We start from the raw sequence: 19,924 nt of genomic DNA, 5'->3' as shown, positions 1-19,924 counted from the left end.
CAGGCAGGTGTCCTCCATAATCCTATATCTGTGCATTTCATTTTTCCACCCTTAGTGCAGTACTTTACATTTTGTTAGCTTTGTCTCAGCTTTCTAATCTGTTCAGGTCATTTTGAATTTTTGTCAGGACATAAAGCTTATTATTATTATTATTGTTATTGTTATGCTTTTTATCAAAAAGTGGAGACCATATTATTCTGGCATGACTTGTTTCTCTGAAACCCATGTTGACTTTTTGTGATTATGGAACTGCTTTCTAAATGTCTGTTTTAACTATTTTAGAACAGGATTCTAGAACTCATTTTAGACTGCTTTTAGGGGTTTTTAAAGAGTGTTTTTAAAATGTTTTTATTGTTTTTATTAAATGTTTAATAACTTGAAGAAACAAATATCATAAAAGACATGTCCATGAATATAGGCTTGCCATATCCCGCCTGGGGGAGGGTCTTTCCCGGTTTGGGGCGGGGCCACACAGTCCCACCCCAGTTTGGCCCCGCCCCTGGGACTCCCCCCCCCCCAGCGAGGCCCTGGAGGCAGCTCCAGCCCACCCCATGGCTGTGGGCCACCCTCCCCGCCTCCCTGCCTGACTTAGCCTAGAGAGCAGGTCTTAAAGACATCTGCCACTCAGAGCTATTGCCAGCCCACTTGGTATATATACCCTACAAGAGGCATTACTTTCAGGTTACAGTGAGAAAAAAAAAAGGCCATCAATCGTTCTGTTTCCCTGGGAGTCTAAATGCCTCATCTTTTAAATGTATACTGCGCCAGTATTGTTGCAATTCTTTATCACAGGGTCGTTTTTGAGGCCCTAAACAGCTTTACTTGTAATATGCAAATTTCTCCCGAAGCTGACCAATGGGAAAGAAGCAATCAGCCCCCCTCCACTTGGGTTGGTTTTCAATGGCTTGGAAGGAAGAGATTTTGCCTTGCAAGTTGCTGGTAAATAATAGAAGGCTTTGGGGTAGCAAAGGCTGCAGAAATAGTTTGACCCCCCCCCCCCCTTAAACATCCATGGATCAGTGCTATGGGATTCTGGGAATTGTAGTTTCTTGTGGCACCAGAGCTCTCTTGACAAAAGGAGGCTGAATGGTCTACAGAGCTACAGTTCCCAGGATTCCATAGCCTTGAGGAGGAGGAGGAGGAAAGCTGAGTCAGTGGCCATTAGGTCTGCCTTGGTTTTTTGGGGGTTTTAAATTATTTTTAAAAATATAAAATACTTATTTTATTTTATTAATTTTTATTATTGCTTTTTAATTTTTTAATTTTATTAATTTTTATTATTGCTTGTTTTATTTCATTTCATTAATTTTTTGACTAAAAAGCATGATTATTTATTTATTTATTTATAGGAGTGTTTTGAGCTTTTATTTGGGAATGTGGTGCATTCATTTTGCATTGCCTTGTCCTCCTTTGTGGTCATTATTTTAGTGTTTTTAATATTGTTGTAAGCAGCCTTGATCTCATTGGAGAGCCAGGGTATAAATAAATTATTATTATTATTATTATTTAGGTCGCAGAGTTCACTAGGGCCAGAGTCTCCTCAGGAGGACTGGAGTTTTTGGTCTCTGGTTGTGAAGGGAGGACTACATTTCCCAGAGGCCATTGTGCACAGGGAAGCTCTGAGCATGTGTCTCCATAGCCCTGCTCAGCTCTTGCTTCCATTCAGGGTTATGGCTGAGTGGGCAAAAGCCCTGGCGGGCATTAAAGGGCTGCTATTAGACATCAGTGGGGTCCTTTATGAGTACAGTGGAGGCAAGGAGGCAGAGTCCCCATCCCTGGATCTATAGAGGCTGTCAAAAAGTAAGTGGGGAGGTGTTTTAGCCCACCTTTTTAGCTCATCACTCCCCCCTGCCCCCCAAAGCCCCTGCCATCCTTCTGGGCAGCTTGCTTATTCTGCCAGAGATGTTGGAGGAGTGTTTGGTTTTTTCCCTCCAGCAAGCAGGGAGTTTGCATCTACCTTGAACAATTAATGCAGTTTGATGCCGCTTTAACTGTGGTATATGGCATTCTGAGATTTTGGGGATCTGTGGGCTGCTTAGCCTCCTCTCTCTGGTGCCACCACAAAAACTGCAAATCTCTGGGTCCCCCAGCACTCAGTTTTAAAGTGGTGTCAAACTGCATTGTTCCTACAGTGTGGATTCACCCTATGGCTGCCCTGCAGAAATCACCCGCTCTGAGACCTCTTTGCAGACAGCAACCCTGTCATGGGGTTTTCTGGGCAAGTTTTTTTCTGAGGGGATTTGCCATTGCCATCCTCTGTGGCTGAGAGAGTGTGACTTGCCCACGGTCACCCACTGGGCTTACATCACATGGCTGAGCCAGGATTCAAACCCTGACCTCCACAGTCATAGTCCAACACTCAAATCACTACACCACGCTCACAGTTTGATTATTTTATTTCATTAATTTTTATTATTGCTTGTTTTTTATTTTATTACATTAATTTTTATTATTAAATATATACACCCCTGCCTTGTTTTTTATTTTTTCCACATTATTTTTTATTATTAAATATATGCAAGTGCATTTTCTGTATATTTATGGCGCTTTGAATGCTAACAAGTCTGCTTTCCTGGCCAATTATAGTGATGATGATGATGATGATGATGGTGATATTGATATCAACAAGCCTCTGAGGCACGGCCAATGTAACTTGCTGTGATTTTTACAAACTCATGTGCAGTGAAGAAAAACCACAGTCCCTTGACCAAGTACACACTTCTGAGAAGTAAAGTTGAACCCGAGGGCAAATACATATCTGCCATCTGTCTAGGAATAATGCCAAAATGTCCTCCATTTTGATCATGCCTAAAAACATGCATTTATATTAACATTTTTAAAAAACCCTCAATTTTTTGTGCGTCCTCCATTTTTATAAAAATGTGTCCTACATTTGAAAATGTTGCCCTACATTTGTCCTACATTTGTCCCGGTTTGGAGGTCCTGACTTATGGCAACCCTACACTGCACTCACCAGCCACACTGGGAAAAGGGATGGCGTGCCCCATAAGGGTTAATGGTGCATGTATCTGCAGCGGCCGCGGCCGCTCCACTGCACAGAAACCCATTAATTTAAATAGGGCTCGAGAATACATATAATGCCCCTAACGCCGGGGGGGGTGGGGGGTGGAACGGTATGACTCCCAAGGTCAACATTACCCCAGTCTCTGCTTTGAACTAACTATGAAATTCCCCTTCAAGCATAGCACTTGGGAGTGTCCTCCCCAGACTCCAGCATTTCGGGTAACAAAGGGCCTCTGGAATCAACCAGGGAGCTAAGCAAGCTCAGCTTGGAAAAGAAACATTGGACAAAAAGGAATTTTTGTGCCGCCTTTTCCTCTCTTCATAGACATTGCTCATAATTCCTAAATGGAACCACTTAATATATTTGAAAACAAGGACCTGAGCTGGTTCTCACTTTTTCACTGTCCTACCGTCTCCATCACAGACACATACCCACAGAGTGTGATGCATAAAAGGGATACTTTGAGGCCCGTTTGTTGAGAAAGGCCGGATAATCAATATACAAATAAATCATTGGCAAAGGCAGAGAAAGGGGGCTGGGACCCGGACTCCAATTTTGGTGAGGGTCAAGCGCCAGGGAGCAGCCTTAAAACTTCCATAAGACAGGCATGGCTTCCTTCCTTCCTTCCTTCCTTCCCTCCCGCCAAATGGAGGCACAAAGGGACACCCTTCCTTCCTTTTGGCCCAAGGAGCCTGGCCTCCTTCTGACTCTGGAGCCTCAGGAAAGAAAGAGAAGCCAATGGTCAGTTCAACTGAGGCCTCAGAGAAGGTTTTGGAACATTATTCCCAACAGTCACAACCAGAACACAAAATGGCTGCCAGAAAACAAGGAGGCAGGGACTGAGATTCTAGCCAATCAGGGCCAAGGATTTTGGGAGGGACAGGGATTCCAGCCACTCAGGGCCAGGGATGGAGGGAGGGACAGGGATTCCAGCCAATCAGGGCCAGGGGTGGGGGGAAGGACTGGGATTCCAGCCAATCAGGGCTAGGGATGGTGGGGACTTCAGCCAATGGCAGCCCCTCATAGTGTTCTCAGGAGGCAATCAAGTGTAAAATACATGTCATAAAAACATCACAAACTATAAAAATTCCAATTACAGTAATTGCAGGGCAGTTATGCTGTTATGACCGGAAGTCAACATATACACAATTATAATTATATATACATGCTGATGTGGACCAGAACCCGGGGTGGTACATACATGCACAGGTGCATCCATGTGCATGCATATGTACTTGCATATTTCTCTATGCATTTCCTTATGTTTACATTGTATGCCAGTGGAAGAGTATATATAAATGTGTGTATACATGATCCAACATATATGTGCACATGTGCTTGCCTCTCTCTCCCCCCCCCCTCTCTCTCTCTCTATATATATATATATATATGTTTAAATACATGTGCATACACATGCACACATTCAGACAGCTATCTATGGGTATGTATAGATGTATCTATGGGTATTGTATGCAAGATCTATAGACTTGAAACATTCCATATATGTGTGTGTGTGTAGGCTCTTAAAAGTATAAGTCTGAGTGCACTTAGAGATGCCTCCACACATACACATACATACACACATACAGATGTCTATGCACAAACACACATGCCACATCCATCTGTTGTTGTCCATTGTTCTGGTCCGTTGTTCCAGGTGATGCTGGAGAAGACGCCCCGCCTCCAGTGGAACCAGAGGCTGCAGGGGATGAGCGAGCCCCCATATTTTAAACCAAACCTTACGGCTGGCAGTGGATCATAACTCCAAGGCCTGTCTCTTATAGTCGAATCGTAATGGGTTAACAAAGGAAGTGTGTCCCACTGCTTGGTTAGTTCTCTTTCCGCTTTCAGGGATCAGTGCAGAAGCTCCAGAAGGTGAAATGAGAGATCACACACCTGTCACCAATCTAGGTGTTCTTCTTTACATCTAGAGTGGTGAGTAAATACAGAATTGGACTATAAAACTTTTAATCAGACACATAAGAGACCAGACCTGGGTTCAAACACTTTGTATGTAACATTTATTCTAACATTAGGGACATTCATTCTAATATATTACATATCAAGAGGCCTCAAATCATGCACACATTCATACAATGCTCATGCACACAAATCTCCCCAGAGGTTGATCAGTTTTCTGAAAGAGCGATGGGTGCCAGTTCCAGCTGATTTTGGCACACTATCACCATGGTTTTGAAGATTCCTTTATGCTTTTTATATGTACATCATTTTTCCTGATGAGTGACTTCTTGTTCCCATTCTGTTCTTGTTTTGGTGCTCTTTACGTCAAGTTGTGTTATACACAGTCCATTCTTCTTTTAGTACATTCGCTTTCATGTCCTTGCATTACGGTGTCTTTATCTATTGCACATTCCTTTTCAACTCAGCAGTTTGAGCTTTTCTTGCTTCTCTGTGCCAGATCCTTCATCTCATCCTTCATCTTCTAATTCTGTCACATTCACACATAACACACCTACCCACCATGTCTTCCTGTATGGCAGAGTCTTGGACTAGATGGTGCTTGTGGTGCCTTACAAAGCCAGAATCCTATAAATCCATGCTTTGTCATCCTGTGTGTTGGAGGTTGGAATACATGGGTCTTGTGGCCCATTCTTATTCTAGAATTCTATAAAAAAATAAAAACAACAACAACAACAATACAACAACATACAAAAATCAATAACTTTATGAACAAAAAACCCTTACAAACAAAATCACAAGGGCTTTCTCTTATCACCAATGCATTGAAAATATTTTTCTTGTAATACTTCTTAACAAAAACAGTGTTAGTTCACTGCTGGCATTTATGTGCTTTCTCTCCTGCATGGACTCTCTGATGTATCACTAAGTTTGACTTCGAAGAGAAACATTTCCCACAATGCTGGCATTTGTATGGCTTCTCTCCTGTGTGGACTCTCTGATGTCTCACTAGGTCTGACTTCTGAGAGAAACCTTTCCCACAATGCTGGCATTTGTATGGCTTCTCTCCTGTGTGGACTCTCTGATGTGTCACTAGGTCTGACTTTGAAGAAAAACATTTCCCACAATGCTGGCATTTGTATGGCTTCTCTCCTGTGTGGACACTCTGATGTCTCAGTAGGTGTGGCTTTCAAGAAAAACATTTCCCACAATGCTGACATTTGTATGGCTTCTCTCCGGTGTGAACTCTCTGATGTTTCACTAGGTTTGACTTTGAAGGAAAACATTTCCCACAGTGCTGGCATTGATGTGGCCTCTCACATGTATGGACTCTCTCAAGACTGACATGTTCTTCTGAAAAAAAAAAAAAAGAATGACAGACAAGACTGACTCTCCAAATTAAGAGAGGAATGTGTTACCCCGAGATTTAGCCACCTGTTAACCCTTCCCTATTCGATATAAAATTAATAAAGTTGGAGTGGGTGACCTGAGCATGACTCTGCTGCAGATGCCCTGAATTTAGCATTTTTGCAGGTATGGATCCCTACTCATAGGAGGTAGCAAAGAAGAGATTGTAGGAGAACCTGCCTTGAGAAAATGAGTGGATTTAGCTGCATGATCCATTTATGTCTGTAGAGGTTGAAGGGATTATGGCTAAGGAATGGGACTGGAAGGAAATAGTCAGAAAACGGCTCTGAGAATCAGTGTGCTAATCCCTTTTGTCTGAGGTACTTGCACCAATAATGATGATGACGATTTATTTATAGCCTGCCCAATCACAAGGAATCCGGGTGGGTTAGAACAATAAAAATAAAGAGAATAAAATAAAATACAAAAATAAATAAAATACAGTAAAATAAAACAGAGCGACGTGAGTTACAGTAAAATTCACAGTTAGGCCTGATGGAAACCGGGCCTGTCTTTTTCACTCCCTCCTAGGTCTGATGATGACAGTTGGGGTGGAGGGAGGGCTCTTCTTTTTGGGGCCAGAATATAATTTCAATTAAATTTAATTTAATTCTTCTCATTAATTTAAGAGAAGAATTGGTGGACAGAGTGAAGTAAGTCACAGTAAATGGGGAGAGGTTAAACCAAGCCCTCATTGCATTAAATTTGGTTTCAGACCATTCTTTTCTCACCCAGGAAACATTCTAAAGCAATTTAAACCTTTTTGTACCCTCAGTTTCTGCCACTAAGCAACAATTACAGCATAAATATCTGCTCCTAGTGGCTGTTTTTCAGCCTCAGTCCAGTTGCAGGCAGACACTCTGCTCCCTATTGTATGGGGTAAGAAAGCCAGGGTACCTTTCCCAAAGAGAATTTTAATTAGGGCTATGTCCGGGTCCAATCATATGTAAATCACTGCTGAATCTATTGGCCAAATCCATCCCAGATGTAGCCTGGGTCCGAGGCATGCTCAGCCATCCCCCTCTTTTTTAAGCGGAAGCTTCCAACATTAATAACATGGCTTCTGAAATGCTGCGGGGATTCGGGCTGAATCCAGGATGGATTTGGATGGTGGATTCAGAGGAGATTTACATATGATAGGACCCGGATACAGCCCAAATCAGAATTCAATTCTGAAAAGTTAAGCTGGTTTTTTTTATCCCATGCGATAGGGTCCTCTGTCGGTTTACATGGCTAAGCACCTCAGTAGACTCTCCAACCCCACTTGCCATGGGAGCTACTGACTTCTCTCCCCATTCCGGATTCTCAACAACTGGGATTGAGATCCATCCAGGCAACATATTACCATTAGCAAAGTCTTACATTTATTCACCACTCCCACCTTTGTTACCTAATTCTCTGTGTGCATGTGTGTGCATTTTGCCTTTCAAATGCCTCTGGAGTTCTGTGTGATTGCAGACCTGCTATAGCTTTGCTGGATACTGAGGTCACTGTTGCCCCAATCAAATTATATCTCCCCTTTGAGCTACATATCTAATTCCCCTAAAAGCATAGCACTTGCAGGTGTCCTCCCCAGCATTTCAGGTAAAAAAGGGCCTAAGCAAGCTCAGGTAGGAAAAAGAAACATTAGACAAAAAGGAATTTTTGTGTTGCCCTTTCCTCTCTTCATAGACATTGTTCATAATTGCTAAATGGAAGCCCTTAATATGTCTCAAAACCAGGGCCTATGCCGGTTCTCACCAGTTCAGTTCTGAAAGCCTGTCAGGTTGGTGGCTGCCTCCCAATCCTCAAGGCCCCTCTCTTGACCCTTCTCAGAGGTCCCTTCCTGTCCACACAGAGCTAGGCGATCCTGGCTTTGCTCCTGCCTTCCTCTCCTGGCTCCCAGTGGCCTGGTCCCCTTCCCTTTCTCCCTCTGCTCTCCAACGTTCCCTCTTGCCCATCCGCACTGCTTTACCATTTCTCCTTCAGCATCTCTTTCCTGCCTTTCTGTTTTTCCCATTCTCTCCATCTCTCTATCACAGACACACACCCACAGCATGTGATGCACAAAAGGGACACTCTGAGTCCCATTTGTTCAGAAAGGCAGGATAATCAATATACAAATAAGTCATTGGGAAAGGAAGAGCAAGGGGGCTGGGACCTGGACTCCAATTTTGGTGAGGGTCAAGTGCCAGCCTTAAGGCATCTATAAGACAGGGATGGGCTAATGTTGGGGGTGGGGGGGTCACACTGGCCCACAGGGGATCTCAGGAGCAACCTAACATTGTATTGTCTGGGGGTGAAATGAAATACTATTTTGCTCCTCAATATCCCACAGCATCCTTTTGGGGAAAAAGAGGCCATTTTGCCACTATTGGGCCCTCTCTGAGCTATTGTAGGGTCAAGGGAGGCCTTTTCCCCAAGAAGACTCTCCTGAGCCTGATAAGCCTGGAAGAAGGGCCAAAAAAGGCAGGAGACTTAGGCCCTTTCCAGAAGGGCACCCTAGTAGGTACTGTGTGTGTACTAGGGTTGACGGGGAGCATCTCTTTCAGATGCCCCCAACTCTAGTATGTACACAGTAGGTACAAAATGTTGGCACCCATTCTACATGCAGATGGTGGTGCCCCTTAGGACGTCACGATCGCGCTGCCTCCAAACAGAGTGGCATGGACGTGACGTCCTGGCGTCGCCAAAGGGCGCTTGTGGAGCCCTTTCCGCGGCGCAGGAAGGAACTCCGTTTCGGAGCTCCTTCCTTCATTTGTGTCACTGGCACAGCCTTTAGAAAGCTGCGCCAGCGATAGTAAAGAGAAAGGGGCTGAGGGCCCCCTTTCTCCTTTCGCCGCCACTGTTGGGGTGTCCTTGGGGTTTGAAGCCCCAAGGACACCCTTTCCAGGCCGCGGCCTGGAAAAGCAGCGGATTGGGGCCTCAGGGCTGCCACTGTGGCAGCTGAGGCCCCGATCTGTTGATGAAAGAGGCGGGTACAGGCCACCCCAAAGGGGCGGTTTTTAAACAGCCCTACTCAGGGATGTGCTGAGGAGCATTTGGGGGTGAAAAGCATTTATCTCCATAGTTCCTTCCCCCAGAATCCTAGAATTGGCAGTTTAGAATGGGATATTTAGAATCCTTAGAAAGTGGAGAGCAATAGTGCCTCACCAAACTACAAATTCCAAGATTACACAGGATATTGTTATGACAATTAAACTACATGTGAAAGCGGTTTAGGACTCATAGTAGACCACAAGTTAAACATGAGGCAGCTGAAAAGGTCAATATGATCCTAGACTTTACCAATAAAAGTATAGTGTCTAGATTAAGAGTGCCACTCTATTTTGCTTTGGTCAGGCCTCACTTGAAATAACATTGTGTCTAGTTCTTGGCACCACAATTCAAAAAGGATGTTGAGAATCTGGAGAGTATCCAAAGGAGGGCAACCGAAACAGTGAAGGAACTGAAAACCATAAAGCCCTATGGGAAGTGGCTTAGGAGCTGGCTATGTTTATCCAGGAGAAGAGAAGGTTAAGAGTAGATATAATAGCTCTGTTCAAATATTTGAAGAGATGTCACATTGATGGATCAAGCTTGCTTTCTCCTATTCCAGAGAAAAGGAGAGGAAAAGTGGATGCAAGCCACAGGGAAAGAGATGCCACCTAAAGATTAGGAGGAACTTCCTGACAGTAAGGGCTGTTCGAGAGTGCAGTATACTCCCTCAGAGTGTGGTGGAGTATCATTATTGTTATTATTGGCCTGGTACAAATGGGCGCATTGTGGCATGCCGGCGGTGATTTTAGGGTTCGGGAATGCACAGTAACCGCACACTCCCAAAGCCTAATACTTATGGGCAGCACAATCTTGATGCAGTGCCATCCATACGGCACACGCATTCATGATGTGTCTTGTGTGACACGCCCAAACAGCACGGCGCATAAGATATATCACCGTGACGCCCCAGGGTGCAAATGGCGCCTTGGTGGCATCACAGGAAGGAGCTCCATTTCTGAGCTCCTTTTGGCTGCAGATCGTTCTTGCGGCCATGGGGTTGCTGCGGCAATGATCCAGAGGAGAAAGGGACAGCCTCTGGCCACCCCTTTCTTCTAATCTGTACTGAGTCATTGTTATTATTATTAAGATTTATTTCTAAAGTGCTACATCTTTGGAGATCTTTAAACAAAGGCTGGATGACTATCTGTTCGGGGTGCTTTGAATGTGTATTCCTGCATGGCCAGGGGTTTAACTGGATGGCCCTTGTTGTCTATTCCAACTCTATGATTCCATAATTCTAAAGTGGAAACATAGCACCATGACAATGTAGTATGAAAGGACCCTCAGTCTTCACAGGAAGGGCAGTGGAGTCAAGTTCCTTACCCACAGAGGCCACATTCTCATAATTCTCCATCATCACATCGCTGTACAGAAGTCTCTGCTTCTTTGTCAAGAGTTTCCATTCATCCTCGGTGAAATATACTGCCACATCCGCAAAAGTCACCTGCAATAGAAAATAGCCCTCATCCAGAGAGTGACTAATAAAAGGGGAGGAAAGCACATGGTGCATCCCAAATATTATTTCATTACTTCACAATTCAGCCCAAGAAACAAACTTTAAATAATGTTAGCAAGCAAAAAGCTACTGCCTTTGAAATCCAGTTTGTATCGAATCTTTTGTGGAAGAGAAAACTGAATTTCTCAAGCAGCCTCCATGCTTTTGCACAGGAAAACTTGTAAGTGTTGATAAGGTAAAACATGCCAATGCTGTCCCAATTTAAAAGATATTTTAAAACTTTTGTTGGAGGTAGCAACCTCAAATAGTACAGGTCCCATCCATTGGCCTTCTCTTTATCATTCTCCTGTGAAGCCTAAAATATGGTATATTCACATACATATAACATATCAGATATCATAGTTTTGTGGATTTGGGATGATACTGCTATATGGCCAGCATGGCTCCCCCTGGATATGTCAATTGCATGTGTGTGTGTGTGTGTGTAGGATAAAATCTGGGAAGCAAAGCTCTGAGTTTCTGACATTCAGAGCAAAGCTCTGAGTTTCTGGGTGTCAATAGGAAGGTCTTTTCACATTATCCTGTTTCCCATCCATTTCCTCCTGGGTTCACCCCACTCCATTTTCTTCCAGAGCCCCCCAGCTCTCTCTCCCCTCCAAGGGACTGACTGGGTCTGTGGCCTTCAAGTATGGCCTCCTTTGGAGGAAATGGTGAGCTAACAGGGAGGGCTGGAGGACAAACTCTGCCAGAGCTGGAGAACCATGGTGGCTGCATTACTGGCTCTGGTTGAAGGTGGGGCAGCCCTTGAGGAGGGTGAGGAATGCCTGGAAAAGACACCCCAGCCCCACCATCACCAGACACATTGAGGTTAGAAGTCAGGTGCTCTGCCTTCCCTGAGGCCATCTCAGTAGCAAGAGCCCCACAGAGTGAGAGTCCAAAAGGACAGGGGGCTACCTGGGTCTCGGACATTTCCTATCCCTTCTTGTTCCTCCCAGGAATGGTCTTGTGCAGTTGCTTGCATGGCCAGAGGAATGTAGCCCATAGCAATGTGTTGTGGCTGGGAAGACCCATTTCCATCCCACTGACCACTGGGGCTGAACTCTGAGGGGGTGAGAGGAGAGGGTCAGGGGCTGTTGCCAGAGGAAGGGGCACAGACCAGGTTCAAAGCTGCAATATATTTCACACAGTTGGTCTCAAGGGTGCTGCAAAATCCCTCTGCACACAATCACTACATCTTGTAAGTATAACCCACCCAATCATATTTGACTCACTATTATTCAGTCTGAACCATCAAATGATTTTCATTACAATGATAAGGGCCTGAATCATACTATTAGTCTCAGCCCAAGAAGACCTATTGATCCCATAGGATTTACAACCACGTGTGGAATAAGCTGAGTTTCACAAGTATTGCAGTTTCACATAAGCAAAACTGTCTCTGGTCCTCGCCAGAGTAGACCCACTGAATCAGCTGAATTTACCTATCTGTTGAAGAATCGTTTAGTAGTTGATTGAAAGGGTCTATTCTAGCTCGATATACACAATATATAATATATAAACCAAAGATAAGGTATAAACAAAATAATTTAGGCTATGGCTGGGATACTGAGGATAGATTAAGATATTGACTTTCCCAAAACATATACAGTCCGTCCTTGCCTTACGCGGGGGATCCGTTCCGGATCCCTCTGTGTAAGGCGAATTCCGCCTATGCTCAAGCCCCATTGGAAATAATGGGGCTCGTGCGCGGCGGCACGGGCGCGCACGGGGCGCAACGGGCACGCGCTCCCATTCAATTGAATGGACGCGCCACCCCTTCCACCCCGCGCGCGCCCCGCGGCTTGAGCGTGTATGCTCAAGGCCGCGTATGACGCGCCCGCGTATGGCGCAGGCGCACTGTACTACATTTAGCCACCAAAGAATTATAGTGCATTTATGCATTTGTTGCCAAATTTCAGTGGCAAATGTCATATTTAAAAAACAGTTCTGGAGAACACTGTGGGCTTGAGGGCCACATTTTAGATCCAGATACGTTCCCCCATATCCCCCAACATTTCACAGATGGGAAAAGAAAGACACATGTGGACAAACAACACCAGAAGGTGGTCAAGATGGCCAAAGATGTTTATGAGGAAGGTCACAAAAGCGGGCAAGGGCACAGCAGTTTGCTTTTGCCTCAGACTTCTAGCAAGGACAAGTCCCTGCCCCCTTCTTTCCTCTTCTCTCCCCACTTTTGAGTTGATGGGGTGAAAATTCCTTGGCACTCATTTTGTAGGAAATGAAGTGAGCTGAGGACAAAGGGGAAAGTAGGAGGAGGAGAACAAAACCGGGACATTTTTGAAAGCCCCTGAAAAAGTGGGGTGACAGAGGATTTACCAGGACTGTCTCTGCCAAATTGGGAGAGTATGTTCTCCACTTGCTTTCATGAGCTGGTCCAGCAGTGAAATACATGATACTAATAACCAGGATGGGGACTCACCAAAGAGATGTTGTACCTCCGCAGCCCTTTTCTGTTGGAGCGCAACTCCCTCCGCTTGGCCTCTGTGTCGGCCATTAGGAGGGCAGGGGTCCTGGTGGTCTTGCACTTGGGTCACTTCCAGCAAGAGAGGTCCCAAAGCCGTATCCAAGGAGGCCGAGATGAAGGTCCTGAGAAAAGGGACCAGGGTTAGGATTGGCTTGGCAAGAAACCCTGCAGAACTCAAAGACACAGAGAACAGCATCCTCCTGGTGACATGCACAGGTGACATATGCCTCCTTTGGGTCGATGCAGAGGTGGGCATCCCCTTCCTCCCTCTGCACCAAACAAAGCTCCCCAGACCTAGCATAGATTCACTGCAGCTCCCCTACACAACAGATACTCCATGCCTTCTTAGAGTGATGGGGGATTAGGGGATGGCGAATTGGAGAGGGGCCTGGTTATGTCCTCATAGCTAGATGTGAAAGGAGTGCATCATAAATAAATAAACAAATAAATAAATAATCTGCTGAAACCTTCAGAGGTCCCCAGTGCTTTTCCCCAGCATCAGCCCCTTTCCCAAGAAGGCTGCATCCGCACTATAGAAATAAGGCACTTTGACACCACTTTAACTGCTCAGTGCTATGGAATCCTGGCATTTTACCTTTGGGACAATTAGCCTTCTCTGCCAGAGAGCTCTCATGCCACAACAAACTACAAATCCCAGGATTCCATGGGATGGAGCCAGGAGAGTTAACACACTTTAGAACTGGATTATTTCTGCAGTGCAGATACAACCTGAGTCGGTTTTAAAAGGGTAGAAGCACCCATGTCTTGTTTTTACCTTCCTAATAATGGTTTTCCTTTAAAAAAAGTAGTTTGTATTTCAGTCTAATCCATATTCTTCTTCTTGTTGTTTGTTTGTATGTTTGTTTCATTCTTGGTAATATGAGTTATTCTAGTGTGTCTCCTTCCTTCTTCCCTGAAAATCCATTAATAAGAAAACTGGGGAGACTTTTAAAACCTCCCAAAGGACCCACTTTTGGCCTTTTTTGGGGGACTAGCCTCCTCTTAGAAGCCAAAGACAGATGTTTGTGAAGAATAATAATAAGGCTTGTATTAAAACTATCCTCCCATTTCTGATCCCTTTTAAAACCCTTGTTCCCCAGAAGGAGCAGAGCTGTGTAATAAGAAACCTATCAGGAAATATACACAAAAGACACACAAAGAGACACACTTCCTTCCTTTTGGCCCAAGGAGCCTGGCCTCCTTCTGACTCTGGAGCCTCAGGAGAGAAAGAGAAGCCTCTGTTCAACTGATGCTCAGAGAAGGTTCCAGAACATTATTCCCCACAGTCACAAACAGCACAAAATGGCCATAAGAACACAAAATGGCTGCTGGAACACAGAATGGCCACCTCCACCTCAGCGCTTGGCAGTTGGAGGCCTCAGCACAGCAGTGAAGCCTACCCTTCCAAGCCTTATCCCTCTCTGTCTCCGTCTCACTCACTCTTCCGTGTACAGAGCTAAGTAGAGAGGCAGAAGCTCCTCCCCTTCTTCAGTCTGGCCAATGGGGGCAGAGGAGCTGGAAGACCCCGCCCCCTGCCCCACCCTCACAGGCTCCTCCTGCAGTTAATATGGAAGGCAGCAGAAGGGCCTGAGGGACTCTGGAGCCCCAGCCACACGGACGCTGGCCAAAGGCACACATTCCCAGAGCCTAAGACCCATGAAATGCAGGGCAGGACCCCTCCTCTTTCTGGCCATGTGGATGCTGGGAGATCCAGTCAAGCAAATACACTGTAAATCCCATTGGCGAGAGAAAAGGCTGCTACTGCCTTTCAGAACCAGTTTGCCCCAAATCCTTTATGGGTCCAGAAACCCCTTTGTTAGGAAGCAACCCCAAATATCTCAGGAAGGCCCTATATCTCCCAAGGCACCTTCCCTCCAGGACCTCCTTCCACTCTTCCCTCATTCTCTCTCTCACCTGAAGGCCTCAAATGTCAACTGCCAAGCACTCAGGCAGAGACAGCCATTTTGTGTTCTGGCAGCCGTTTTGTTTTCCGGTGGCCATTTTGTGTTTTGGAGGCCATTTTGTGTTCCAATGGCCATTTTGTGTGCTGTTTGTGAGTGTGGAGAATGTTCCAAAACCTTCTTTGAAGCCTCAGTTGAACAGAGGTACACTGTTGCCAATTTTGTGACTTTCACATGGAAATTGGGATTTCTGAGTGCTTTCCATGTGGTTTCCTGCCTGGCTCTATTCTGTGGAGATTCAGGCACTTTTGCACATTTCAGCTCCAGCCCTGAAAAAAAACAACCCAATTTCCGGGACAAACTCCCGAAATTGGCACCAGTGGCCCTGACTCTGAGAGCGAGGCTACAGAGCAACCAGTCCTGTTGGGAGTCACACTAAGAGTTTTCAGGCAATCAGAGAGAGGAGAGTGGTCGTCCGCCCCCCCCCCCCCCCGCCCTCAGGAAAAGCTCAGCCAGGGCAGACGTGCGGGAGACAAGGCTCTTATATACACACACAAATATATATACACAACACACACACATATATATACACATACATGTCACGACAAACTACAATTCCCAGGATCCCCTGGTTTGACAAGGGAATTGCCTCCACACTTAGAGATCACAGCCCCAGAGAAAGAGTCTACAGTACATCAGTGTTGCCAATTTAAGTCCACTTCTCCTGCTGCATTTGGATTTAATAATGATAATAATAATGGTGATGATGATACAGAGATAGATCTTGTAGCACCTTTGAGACACACGAAAGAAAAGTTGCCAGCATGAGCTTTCCTAGACTTAAGCGTACTGCCTCAGATGCATGGGAATTGTAGTTTATTGTGGCACCAGAGCTCTTTCTCAGAAAACTACAATTCCCAGGGTTCCCTAGCACTGAGCCAGGGCAGTTAAAGCAGTCTCAAACTGGATTATTTCTGCAGTATGGATTGGATCTTGAGCATTTATAATAACAAAGGTCCAAAACACACTGCAGAAATAATCCAGTTTGAGACCGCTTTAACTGCCCTGGCTCCATGCTAGGGAATCCCGGGAATTGTAGTTTGCTGTGGCACCAGAGCTCTTTCTGATAGAGAAGGCTCAATGTCTCACAAAACTACAATTCCCAGGGCTCCCTAGCACTGAGCCAGGGCAGCTAAAGGGGTGTCAAACTGGATTATTTATGCAGTGTGGTTGCAGCCGAACACGTTTCTATTTGGCACAAAGCTTCCTGGACCCCCTTCATGTCGAAATAAATATCTTAAAGGTATTAGAAGGACTGAAAGATTCTTTGTTTGGTCCAATGGTAATTTTGAGAGTTGAAATAAGTTACAATTATTTTTATTCAATTAGGGTTACATTTATTTGCAAAAGATCCGCCATATTAATAAATATATAAATACATCCTATTATTATTATGATTATTATTATTAACATTACGGGAACGTTACAGGGATTTTGACTGAATATTCCGTGTAATATTTGGGGGGGGGGGGGGGAATTCCGTGGATTTTGGTAAAACATGCCGGGAAATATTTTCGAGGATTGTTAGCAACACTAGTCCTGCCCTGCAGTAAGGCCCCTCCTATCCCTCTGAACCAAGGACTACAACTCCCACATCTTCTTTCTTTCTTTCTTTGTTATTTTCCTTCTTCCTTCCTTCTTTTCTCCCTAGCTGCCTTGTGTTAGTGGTGTTACTGCTCTTGTTGTCATTGTGTGCCTCCAAGTTGTTTCTAACGTATGGCGACCCTAAGGGAAGCCCTTCTCAGGCTTTTCTTGGCAAGATTTGTCCAGAAGTGGTTTTGCAAGTGCCTCCCTCTGAGGCTGAGAGAGTGCTACTTCTTGCCTAAGGTCACTCAGTGGGTTTCCGTGGCCAAGAGGGCATTCGAACCCTGGTCTCCAGGGTCATAGTCCAGTGCTCCAGCCACTAAACCACGCTGGCTCTTTCTTGAGGCTTTGTAGTGTTTTGTGGAGTGCTCCAAGTCATTGCCGACTTCTGGGGAGCCTCTCCTGGGGTTTTCTTGGCAAGAGTTGTTCAGAGGAGGTTTGCCATTGCTGAGAGAGTGTGACTTCTTGTCCAAGGGACCCAGCTGGTTTCATGGAGGAGTGGGGCACTGGACCCTGGCCTCCAGAGTTGTAACCCAACACTCAAACCACTGCACCAGACTGCCTCCCATTCCCATGTACAACCTGAGAAATAAGTGCACACTTTTTTCTGTTCTTCATGTGTGACTTCAAGTCGTTTCCAACTTAGGCAACACTAAGGCAACTTTATCATGGGGTTTCCTTGGCAGGTTTCTTCAGAGATGGGTTGCCATTGCCATCCTTTGAGGCTGAGAGAGTGTGACTTGCCAAGGATCACCTAAGTCCAAAACACACTGCAGTAATAAACCAATCTGAGACCGCTTTAACTGCGCTGGCTCAGTGCTAAGGAATTCTGGGAAATGTAGTTTTGTGAGACATCGAGCCTTCTCTGTCAGAGAGCTCTGGTGCCACAATAAACTCCAGTTCCCAGGATTCCCTAGCACTGGGCCAGGGCAGTTAAAACGTTCTCAAACTGGATTATTGCTGCTGTGTGTTTTGGACCTTTTTTGGCTGCAAACTGTCCATAGCCTGCAATGCATCTCCTAATTGTGTTGGCAGTCCCTCCCTCCCAACACTTTCTCATTTCCCCCCAAAACCAGCACAAAGCTGGCAGATGGAAAGAGGTTTTAAAGCAGCATTTTAATCTGCCATATTTGTTTTTAAAAGACTAAATGTCCCAAATGCTATTATCAGTTTTGTAGCTATTATTACAGAAAGACGCAGAGTATAAACTCCACAAGTACCTTTATTTTCTGGAGTTAGATGGGCTTTTCCAAATGACTCACTTTGATGATCTCCGGTGGTCCAAGCAGCCAAACTGCAGCCCTGTAATAATAATAATAATAATAATAATAATAATAATAATAATAATAATGTTTTTATACGCCTCTCTTCAGCCAAAAGGCTATCAGAGTGGCTTACAAATTGTTAATTAGACATTTAGACATTATGGCTCTTAGCCCAGCAGACCCTTAACTTCCTTAAATCTCGCTGCCATCATCCAGTGAATTATAAAAGGGTTTCCCTTAACCTACACTGGGACCAGTTAAGGAACCTTATTTCTCCTTCTTTACTGATCTTCCTAAGCATCAACTGATCCAAGACACGTGTAAAAGGAGTGTCGAGTAGTAGATACTCCAAGGAGGTATTTACTATTAATAACAAAACATAACTGAAATATAAGTCATACAAGATATTAAATTTACAGTGCTATATAAATAAAGGTTAATAAGAATAAGAATAAGAATAAGAATCTTGCAGGTACAAAATTTGTAAGTATATAATGTTCAATTCATATAAGCTATTAAATAATAAATAAACCCAAGCGTCCAATTCTGAGACTAACTTCCAAGATCCGCTCTTTAACTCTCTCTCTCTCGATCTCCAACCGACACAATTCCCCCAACTGTCTCTTGGTCTCTCAGGCCTTATATCTCCTTCTCACGGAAGCTTCCAGAAGAACCTTTATCTTGCTCTCTGATTGGTCAAGAGAGCCTTCCGTAGCAGTGATGTCACTCTGCATTTGCATAAACCTCCTTTTTCTGCCTGAAGAAGACCTTCATTGACTGGAGCCCAGTCATTGCACTTTCCCAAGGCAAGGCTTGCACCTATTTCCCAATGTTGTTCTTGGGGTCTGCCTTCCAGTTGTTTCCAGGTCTTATGGTGACCTTATGGGAGTCTCTGAAGGGGTTTTCTTGGCAGGTGTCTTCAGAGTGGGTTTCCCATGGCCATCCTCTGAGGCTGAGAGAGTGTGACTTGCCCAAGGCTTCAGTGGTTTTGAAGCCTTTTTGCTTTATCTTCTAGAAGGCAGCTGAGGTGTTGCTTCTTGCATTGAAGAATGAGAGGAACCTTCTGGCATCCAAAAGGCTAACATTCTCTGGAGTTATGTCTGATAATATGAATATATAGGATTGCAATCCCTGTTCGTTTATTAAAAGGTTTATAGTGCACCCCATATCATAGAATCTCATAGCTATGTCCCTTAATAGCAGTTAACCAAATTAAACAGTATATAAAACAAAAACATGGAACAAGCTAGACAAGAGGCCTCCAGGCTGCACCTGGCTCTTTTGCATTGGTGGCGGCAGTGGAGCTGCGGCTGTGAGGAGGCCAAGCCTCAGACACCTCTCCGCCGTCGCCGCCGGCAACTCCTGTGGTGGTGATGGTGATGGCGGAGAGGAGGCCAAGGAGAGTGCCAGAGGCGTCTTCTCCGCCGCCGCCTTTGCGTGAGGGCCAGGTGCTGGGCTGGAGTCTTCTTGGCCTCCAACACCCAAACCTGGCCCTTTTGTGCTTGCGGTGGCAGCGAGGAGGCTGAGGAGGCATCTGGTGTTGCTGCTCCGCCACCTCGGGCTCCTCGTTGGCAAGGCCAGGGGAAAGGCGAGGTGTTTCTCCTGGAGGCCAAGTGTGCTGGCAGTGAAGCGAAGGCCGAGGAGTACTGCCAGAGGCCTCTTCGGCCCCCTCTCCACTGCCGCCATGGCGCAAGGGCCATATGGGGCTATTGGAGGCCAAGAGGCTTCTGGGTCACCACCCGGCCCTTCAGCGTCATGACAGTG

General features: G+C 45.3%; 1 protein-coding gene across 1 annotated transcript; it reads right to left on the bottom strand.

The window, feature by feature from the left end:
* Positions 1–5,062: 5,062 nt before the first annotated feature.
* Positions 5,063–13,380, bottom strand: LOC149285043 (uncharacterized). Its single transcript, XM_089495935.1, has 3 exons — positions 13,306–13,380; positions 10,694–10,814; positions 5,063–6,298 (listed from the first exon to the last, which is right to left on the bottom strand). The coding sequence occupies exons 1-3, from the start codon at positions 13,378–13,380 to the stop codon at positions 6,135–6,137; spliced, it is 360 nt and encodes a 119-aa protein (XP_089352061.1). The 3' UTR covers positions 5,063–6,134.
* Between the last annotated feature and the right edge of the window lie 6,544 nt (positions 13,381–19,924).

The sequence above is a fragment of the Sceloporus occidentalis genome, unplaced genomic scaffold (assembly GCF_023333645.1).
Source record: "Sceloporus occidentalis isolate IW3139 unplaced genomic scaffold, rSceOcc1.0.p SCAF_86, whole genome shotgun sequence".
In the NCBI taxonomy this organism is placed as follows: Eukaryota; Metazoa; Chordata; class Lepidosauria; order Squamata; family Phrynosomatidae; genus Sceloporus; species Sceloporus occidentalis.
The sequence above is the reverse complement of the archived record's forward strand: the minus strand, read 5'-3'. Positions and strand labels throughout refer to the sequence as shown.

Bases quoted from the DNA above. Each gene is read 5' to 3' on its own strand.
- LOC149285043 (XM_089495935.1), bottom strand. From the start codon at position 13,380: ATGGCCGACACAGAGGCCAAGCGGAGGGAGTTGCGCTCCAACAGAAAA. The intron at 10,815-13,305 runs GTGAGTCCCCAT...TTTCTATTGCAG, and splicing joins GGAGGTACAACATCTCTTTG to GTGACTTTTGCGGATGTGGC. The intron at 6,299-10,693 runs GTAAGGAACTTG...TTTTTTTTTCAG, and splicing joins TGAGAATGTGGCCTCTGTGG to AAGAACATGTCAGTCTTGAG.